This window comes from Hermetia illucens, chromosome 6 (assembly GCF_905115235.1).
Source record: "Hermetia illucens chromosome 6, iHerIll2.2.curated.20191125, whole genome shotgun sequence".
Taxonomy (NCBI): domain Eukaryota; kingdom Metazoa; phylum Arthropoda; class Insecta; order Diptera; family Stratiomyidae; genus Hermetia; species Hermetia illucens.
In genome coordinates, this window is record NC_051854.1 from 2,774,735 (window position 1) to 2,783,631 (window position 8,897).

Genomic DNA, 8,897 nt, shown 5'->3' on the forward strand with positions numbered 1-8,897 from the left:
TTGATTCCCTCGTAGATTGCGAGGAATTCTCTGTGATAAGTGCCATATTTTTGTCCCTTATCTGGCGCCAATATTGGCGTCAAGGTTGCCAATGAGGTTTTTGATTAAGAAATTGATAAGAAGAAGAAGATACAGACTAGATTACGCCCAAACAGAAGAGAAGAGAGAAGAAGAAGAAGTGGGGTTATGCGCCGAGGAAAAATAATTGCAAGTCACATGAGACTTGAGGCGATTCAGTAGAGGAGTCTGAAAATAACTTGTCGAACGTGAGGGGGGCTGCACATGGTTTCCGCTTGAAGTTTCCGCTCGCCAAAAGGACTACTGCACACCAATGTGACCTCGACACTGCCCATTTATTCTTTTCCTCTTATTGAAAATCATAGTTTCGAAGGGAGCCAGAGATTCACATTTTCAGGCGAAGCTTCTTCAGATACCAGTAGTGAGTCAGAATGGACAAGGGCCCAAGGGCTTGGGGAAGGAAGGGGCGTAACAATGAAGCAGGTTAGGCAAAAGGGTATAGAATGAAGCGAGGGCTTTGTCCCATATTAAAAGAGTGGAGATGAAATCCTAGTTCATAGTGAATAGAGCTGAGCTCAAACCTTCGAAAGTTTAACTTAACAGCGATTTGAGGATGATGGGCATCAGGAGCAACGTAAAGAGGAGCATCAGGAGATAGAAGGAAACACCGCACACAGGTAGATTGATGAGGGCAAGATGAAGAGTTCGATTTAAATAATTTTTTAGTGAGAAAGGAAATGATAGGAGTTGTTAGGAAGTATTAAAAAGGGGGCTGTTCTGGGTGCGATTCCCAGTCGTAATGGGTGGCTGTGTTTGTCTCGCTGCTGTGAGCTTGTCACTTGCCTAGCGTTAGGTATGATGGTGGTGAAACTGAAGCACAATCTGACTATGTGGATGCTCTATACTCCATCCATCCATCATAAAAAACCAAGGAGTGAGCAAGAAACACTAAAAAGGCGGAGGGATGTTAAGCCAAGAGAATTAGGAGAATCAAGTCAAAACTATGAAGGGGAGGGAGGAATAACTATAGTTAGGACTTCGAGGTGAGTTCAACTTCTTCAGTTTTCAATACAAGCTACGGATATTAGCCGAGAAGCAGCTCAAGATCCGCACTTTTGAAGAAGAACAGAACCTTTTACGTGCGGAATTCCAAGCACCTAAAAATCAATACAATTTTGCTGAAAATCACTTAGTTCAAACATAGCCTTGTGATCACGATTAAATTATGATAAGTTATACTCGGAGGCCCTTACTCAAAACATCCAAGCATGGTGAAGATGGAAGTCATGTGCTCAATACGTGACCAATGAATATCTGTGCCACCGAAATTCATTGAACATCGTCGGGCTACCCTTGTAAATCCTAGGAATGGACAGTTGTGGATGTTCTAGAATAATGTTCCTGATCATCTGTGGTGCTTATAGTAAGCTGGGATAGCCCTCCGAAAGTATATGTTCCAGGCGAATTTCTGGAGGATGTGATTTTCGCACCGTTGTTTACTCCCTTGTGGGAATTTGATGGAGGTTGTGGTTGGGCCCAGATCGTGGGCTCAAGCGTGGAATTGTAGTGTACAACTCGGGTGCCGTACCCCTTAATTACGACAGCATTGTGAGGCCTTGCGTCCTACTGAGATTGTACTTAGTACAATACTTACATCGTCCCCATTACATTTGGAACTAATCCAGTATCATTCCTTGCTTTTGGGACTTTATTATGAGTCTTCAGCTTGGCGAGCAATTTCTCTGGAATGTCAGTATCTAAGATGTCTGTATTCGATATCTAGACCGTCACCGTGTTGGTTTTGACTATCCCTGGTCTCGTTAACCCGTCGAATGGGCCCATTCCAAGGGTAACGAACACCATCGTGGTCTCTAATCAATAGCTTGCTTTCTTGCTCAGTTTATAAAAATAAACTCCTTGTCTAAATAGCGGCTCGTGAGCCTAGCTCTTCTAGCACCACGGCCTTCTTCAGAGGAGCTAGCGCTTTCTTGTAGGTTTCTCGTGTCGTTGATTCACCGAGCTTCTTACCAGAAACATTTCGCTCCTCGATCATTTGAAGGGATTCTTGGAACTATCAGCAGCAAGATCTGGTCGAAAGCGCACACCGCTGAAGACGAGCTCCTTATTCCATCCCTCATACATCTCCATGACGACGAGGTCCTCAATTATTTCCTTCCACGTGAGTATTTGCTCAGAAATTACTTTTGGAGTATGGCCAGTTCCGCTCTCTTGGCTCCCATAATGAAGGCTTAGGTCTGCCCTGTGCCTTCTGAAAGACCTCTGCTGATTTCAAGCTTTCCTTCAGATAGTGCAGATACCATTAAGCATCTACGCTACTGAGGACTGTATCCTCTCTGACGTCTGATATACTGACCTCAGAAGTTGGCCCTTTTTTTAGTAGTAACCTTTGTTGGTTGCGGTCTTCGCAATAGCCCAATGTTAGCCTCGGTTTCACTGCTTGCCTTCTCAACTTATCTCTTCTTAGGTGTAGTCACCTGATTCGAAGTGGTTTTCAGTTTTGAGCCTTTGAAAACGAGTTTGTCAGGATCTTTGCGAAAAGGAGAGTGTCCATCAGGCGTTAACTGGCAGAGAATAGAGAGATGAAGGTCCTTGGGTTTAACGTACCAGCCGTGTAGGCTTAATCTCATCGTTCTCTTGGAGCACGGATTGATTTGGAGACCACAATTAGAACCCGTCATGACTGGGACTGGTTTATACTCATTGGCGGGCCCAGCAGTCGTACCAGTGGATGCCAGGCTGCAACTGTGGGGTACGGTGCCCGAGTTGTGCGGCGCAACTTCACGCCTGATCCCGCAAGGACCACCGCCAAACCACCATGAAACTTTCTTAGGCGGGCTAACCGCAAAAATTCGGGCTGAGAACATATGCTGATCCCAGTGTTACCAGATAACCTTCGGTGAGGCTTCATGGCAAGAGCCACTCCAAATGAGTCCCTTACAGACTCAGGGCTGATAGTCCTGCGTACGTGGGGACGCCTCCAACGGGGGATAGGAAGGACAGGAGGAGACACTACTGTTCTCGCCCAAATCACCATCGGAATCGCATGCACTGATTGCGAAAACATCTAATAGACGACAGCAGCCGCACCCCCATTACAAAGACGAGTGACCAGGCCAAAAGGGGGGATTCTCCAGGTTCTGAAAAAGAAATTTGAATGAAAAGAAGGGATAATTGGCGGGTTCCGTAATTCCAGTTCCCCCAAAGCTTCAACGACAATAACAACTCAAAAACTTAAAACTTTAGTTTCGTGTATTTCAATCCTTTGAAAAATATCCTTTTAAGACATTACAGAAATCGCACTAAAAACTAACTTAACAATCCACGAGTCTCCTCACTTCTTCACGGCCCCCAAACGGCTGGGATCCTGACTTGGATAGTGAACGGCTGGTGCTCCTGGCGGCGGAGGGATCTGCGTCTCCAGCCCAACGCCACTTGTCGAAGGAATCGCTGCACCAGGAAGAGGGATCGAAGCGTACGGAGCGGCATAGTTGCCATACATGGAGGAGTACGCCCCCGTGGGCAGCATGCTGGGCGGGATCTGATGCAGCTTCATGCCAGGCGGAAGCACAGTCACTTCCGACTGCAAATTGAAGAAATCGTTCGGATTCGAGGTAGTCGTTGCCGACGGTGGTGGCAGACCGGGGATCGGCTCGTAGCGACGATCCGTCTTGGCCACGGTGTTTTGCTTGGCCTGCGAATGAGCCCATTTGATGGTCAGCTTGCGACCGTGCAGGACTAATTTGTTGAATGTTTTCTCGGCAGCCAGTTCGGCCGCACTGCGCTTTGTGTACTGGACGAAGGCGCACTGTTGTCGCGGAACGAGGGCGATGGAGCGAATCTCGCCGTATTGGTAGAAATTGTCGCGGATATCCGGCTCCGTAATGTTCTCGCTGAGGTTGCCCACGTACAGCGTAGTGATGTTCTTGTCCTCAGGCGGTTCAAGCGTCGGAAGACTCGCCGCCCTCTTCATGATCTTCTCGGCGACGGGATCGTTGCGGCCATAGTACCGATCCTTGATGTTCTGCTCGCATAACGGATCGTCGGGCTCGTTTGGTTTGTCATGGCGGTAGGGACACTCCTCGCCGCGCTTGCATTCTCCCTTCACCCAGAACGAGCAAATGTGTGGCCTGTTCCGCTTGTAGTAAGGCGCAGTGCGTGCCAACTTGGACAGCATCTCGCTCGCAGCCACCGATTTCCCAACAGCTCCCGCTGCCTGGGTTCCATCCGTTTTCGATAGTTCATTATCGATGTTCTGGATGTAGTACTCCTTGTTGACGTCACTTTGCGGCATCGTATCAGCGATTTTCAGGGCGGCATCACGCACTTGGATCGGAAGTCCGTACTCGAGGTCGAGCAGGCACGTCTGGCATACGTTCTTCAGGCGGCAGCAGGTCTGGCAGATTTCTGTCTTCTTGAAACGCATCCGTGCTCCTGGACACCAGCGGAATATGGTGAAGGGACGCGTGCAGATCTTACATTCCTTTCCGTAGCGTTCCTTGATCATTCGCACGTAGGGATTGTCACCGAGACATGTTTGACAGAGTATTGGGAATTCGGAATCTTCCCAGTTTTGGCGATTGTAGGTGTTTGTCGTTTTTGACATAGACATGGTCGGATGTTTTCTGTTCACTAGTTGTCAACACTATGATTCATTTGGCAGAAAATCGAACTTTTTATGGGAAAACAATTAAAACTCCCAAACGACCTGAGCAGTAAACACGCCAACTAATGACATCGGATGTCATAATGATGCACGGGTGGGCAATGCAGGTTTTAGGGTGAATTTGACTTTGCATGATTATCTTCCTATAAGACTGGTTTGTGGTTATGCAGTTCTGTTGAATTTTCAGGACCAATGCAATCCTGAGAGGGATTTTGTAATCATTTACGATTTTAGAATGAATTAATGCATTTCTGAAATCATTCCCATATTTGTGGAATATTTCCGGAAGGAAAATGTGATGAAAAATGTAGAGAAATCTACACATGCTGTTGGGGGGATCCCATTGATAAGCGTTTGTTGTCGCTAAATTTGGCTAAGTCGATTTTCTCGTCATTCTTGCATTTTTGTTAATTTAAAATGTCTAACGGTCCACCAGTGAAGCGTTACCGTCGCGAAGAACGAAGTGACTCAGAATTCTCAGAAGATGAAGTTTCTGTAAAAGAAACGAAGGGGATGAAGATACAAGCTAGCCGCATCGTCCCGTTTAGGGCAGCGAACGCAGAACCGGCGGATCCAGGAACACCTGGATCGTTCATCGTTTGGGACCGGGAGTATGTCAGTCCACCGGACCAGCGCACTTCAGGCGGTAAGGTATTCAGTACGAGGAACCGATAAAGATGAGTTGGAAGCCGCCTCTTCATATATTGGAGACGGCTGAGAGCGAGCGTCAATTCGTGAAAAACCAAGAATTCTGATGGAGGGTGAGGACGTGCCGTCGCCAATTCAGTCGTTTCATAACATGATACTCCCTCAGGGCATTCTCAACGGGGTCCAGAAAAAGGGGATCAAGGAACCGTCGCCGATAAAAGTCCAGTATGGCTCTCACCTTTTCATAGATAACAACCGCTTTCGCAGTATTCTAGTTCCCCTAGCAGCACTTCCGTGTTGAAGGGGTTGCAACCGTCAATTCTCCCCCTACCACTTCTCTCACCCGTTCTCCTGGGTGGTGTACTTCCAGGAGGGTCTGTACTGATTCCAGTCTGAAGTTCGTGAAAGTTCCGTCGGGTTTTCTAAGAGAGTCCAACTTGGCCGAGGCATCCCTTTTAAGGACTCTGTACAGCGTTGAAGTCTCTCTTTCGCCTTCTCGTTTCGAACGCCTAACGAGCCTCTTATATTCACGCTGTGAGTTCCTGAAATTTAAGCAGTCTTCGTTCTTAATACTTTTGAAAGCACGGTTCAGAAGTCGCCTGGTTGATTTCCTGAGTTTTTGCAGTTCCCGATTCCACCAAGGAACCGTTTTACTGCTTTGGCCTCGGGATGGCTGCCTCTAACCGTGACATCAGGACACGAGCTCTCGGTGTTAGACGAGGGTTCCTTGACTGAGATTTGGGCCCTTTGCAAGGATTCCTTGCCTGTGAGTTGGGCTCTTTGCAATAATTCCCTGTCTGTGAGTTAAGTCTTTTGCGACGATTTCTTTACTCCAGGTCGAGTTGGCTTTGAGTTGGGTCCTTTTCAGTGATTCCTTTACTCTGAGTTGGGTCCTTAGCAAGAAATCCTTGGCTATGAGTTGGTCCCTTTCCAAGGGTTCTTTGGCTGGGATTGGGCTTTTGTAAGGGTTCCGTGGCTATTAGTTGGGTCCTTTGAAAGGTCTCCTGGATTATGAGCTGCGTCCTTTGCCGGATTTCCATGGTCGTGAGTTGGCCCCTCTGAAATGTTTCCTTGGCAGGGATTTGTTGGTTGTGGTTTCTGCCTGTTGCAAGAGTTCCTTGGCTGTGAATTCGATCCTTTGCGAGGATTCGTTGGCTGTGAGTTAGGCCCGTTGGACAATTCTGTAATCGCCTCATCCAGCGGTGAGCTCAGGTTTCCATTTACCTTCATTGTTTTTCTTTGTACTTTACTTACTCTCAATTAAATCTTATTACAGAACGACTACTAATAACTCTCCCTCCCTATAATTTCATTTGTAGCTGATGATGAACCACTTTGCTCTGAAACTGAGAAGTATTCGGGTCTGGCCGATTCGCATAGGTGCAGTCATTGTGACGGTCGGGGTCATTGTATCGCTGAATGTCGGAAACTTAAAGCTGTTCAGAGCAGGAAGGAATGGAATGTTGAAGATCCTGATTCCTCGTCGAATACATCGGAAGATGATTAAAGTGATTGGATTTTTGGTGTTGGTGAAAACTACAGAACGTTGAATATGGAACCAAGATTGATATCAAGTAAGATTGTTTTTGTTTTTATTGTTATCTAGCGCTGATTATGGAAGGCAGTCTACTTTGAGTTTACAAGTGATGAGCATCGGATAAACTATTGTGGATTCTACAACAGCTGCTCACACTGGTGGCTTTTGTATGTTTGGCGTGGTTTGATTTCGCGAATATGAGATTCTCTTCCATTCATATGAGCATACGCGAATATAGGGCTGTCGTGAAGCATACATAATTGTGGATAAGGCCGACCGTTGACCAGGCCGGGCAGAAAAAAACTGGCCTTCAACCAGCCAAGGCGAGGAAAGCGGCCTTCCACGAGGCTAGGCGGGGGAGAGGAGCGACCGTCATCCAGGTCAGGCAGGAGCTAGGGACTGGGTGTCGATCAGGCCAGACAGCGGGAGGTGCCCGGCTATCAATTAGGTAGCAGATCGCTAGTCGACAAGGCAGCAGATCATTAGTCGACTAGGCAGCTGATCGCCAGTCGACCGGACAGGGAATTGCCAGTCGAACAGGCAGCGGACTGCCCATCGATCAGGCAGCGGATTGTTGGTCAACTGGGCCGTGGAAGGAAGGCGTCATCGATGGTAAACGACCAAAAGACAGACCGAAACAAAGTTGGCTTGATACGCTGGATGGGGATTTAAAAGCCTCGAGATTGCATCCAGATTAGGAATTTGATTGAGCCAAATGGCGACCCCGCTTTTAAACAGGACAAAGGCTGAAGAAAAAGAAGAAGAGTAGCCATGTTACTGAAAAACCCTCGTATATTACAAGTTGTCTTGGCATGATCATAGGCGCTTCCCACCTCGCTGGCCTTACCTGTATCCATGGCTTCACCTAAGACCCTGCAGTTAATCTCCTCTCATTTACGTGCGTAGTTGTGAAAGGCGCATGCCCCTTTTTCTGGATTTGCTGAACTGGTTTCGGGTTGATTTTCCTTATACGAAGGCGGGACAGGAAAACTATGAGATTTCTCTCAGCAGACTATGGTAGGATGTGTTCCAGAGGTCTTAGGATGGATCACTGTGCTACTTCCGACGTGATTTCCATCCTCCTCCGGCCTTCTAGCATCTCATAGAGGAGGGAGCGGTGAGTCCAAGTACTTTCCCGGTTGTGTCAAGGATAGACAGCGGTCGACATGCAGACGGAAGCTCTGGATCTCCTTTTCCCTTGCTGATCATCGCGAGTTTGGCTACCTTCCAGCAGCAAGGAAAAATTGACTCCCCCAAGCGAGGCTTGAACGCCTCATGCAGCAAGTCTGCCCGTTGGCGGAACACCAGTTTGTAATCTTCCGCCAGTAGATCATCAGGACCTGACGCCTTCTTATTTTTCATGGTGAGAACCACTTCTTCGAACTCTTTCATTGTGAAAAGGGGACAATCCTCGAAGCTTATAGCCAAGTCCCCACGTGTACTCATTCATCTCGTTGACCAGGTTCTGCCAGCTGCAAGCTTTGATTTTTTCATTGCGCTGCGGCGTCTCCTTTTTGCTGATCTACACTTTGTCTTTATGGCGCATGTCTCCTAGTTGGTGTGTAAACGTTGTGCCAAACGGCAGAGCTTATGACACTCCCTCCGTATGTCGGTAGTTTCGGCTGTTCACCAGTAAATAGAAGGCTTGTCACGGCTGGAAGCCTCACACGCCGTCGTTATCAGATTCATCACTGAATTTACGACGGTGTCAGCTGCAACGCTATCACCCTCCAGCGCGGCCCTGTCAACTCCAAGAGCTTCGACGAACTTCCCGATGTTCACCTTCGCGACATTCCGCAGGCAGGGGGAGGGTCGCGTTGGTGCTCGCCGGCAAGTAGCGTTAACCACTTCGAACGCGATGTACTGGTGATCACTTGCCGAAAAGTCTTCCAGGACTCGCCATTCGTCCACCGATGGTGTCAGAGGCTCCTCCATGCCCGAAACAGCGTTCTCCAGAACATCAAGCCAACACCGAAACGTTATCCCTAACCACTGAATCCATACAAACCC

The 8,897-nt window shown here is 47.9% G+C and overlaps 2 protein-coding genes across 2 annotated transcripts; one reads left to right on the forward strand and one right to left on the reverse strand.

Moving 5' to 3' along the window:
* Positions 1 to 3,270: 3,270 nt before the first annotated feature.
* LOC119659842 (pre-mRNA-splicing factor RBM22) lies at positions 3,271 to 4,794 on the reverse strand. Its single transcript, XM_038068140.1, has one exon. The coding sequence runs from the start codon at positions 4,646 to 4,648 to the stop codon at positions 3,371 to 3,373; it is 1,278 nt and encodes a 425-aa protein (XP_037924068.1). The 5' UTR covers positions 4,649 to 4,794; the 3' UTR covers positions 3,271 to 3,370.
* Positions 4,795 to 5,026: 232 nt separating this feature from the next.
* On the forward strand, positions 5,027 to 6,928 carry LOC119659539. Its single transcript, XM_038067683.1, has 2 exons — positions 5,027 to 5,348; positions 6,670 to 6,928. Exons 1-2 carry the CDS (start codon positions 5,120 to 5,122, stop codon positions 6,855 to 6,857), a joined length of 417 nt encoding a protein of 138 aa, XP_037923611.1. The 5' UTR covers positions 5,027 to 5,119; the 3' UTR covers positions 6,858 to 6,928.
* Positions 6,929 to 8,897: the final 1,969 nt, after the last annotated feature.

Excerpts from the sequence above, each read along its gene's own strand:
- LOC119659842 (XM_038068140.1), bottom strand. The coding sequence starts at position 4,648 with ATGTCTATGTCAAAAACGACAAACACCTACAATCGCCAAAACTGGGAA.
- LOC119659539 (XM_038067683.1), top strand. The coding sequence starts at position 5,120 with ATGTCTAACGGTCCACCAGTGAAGCGTTACCGTCGCGAAGAACGAAGT. Across the intron at positions 5,349-6,669 it reads GGACCAGCGCACTTCAGGCG|CTGATGATGAACCACTTTGC; the intron begins GTAAGGTATTCA and ends TTTCATTTGTAG.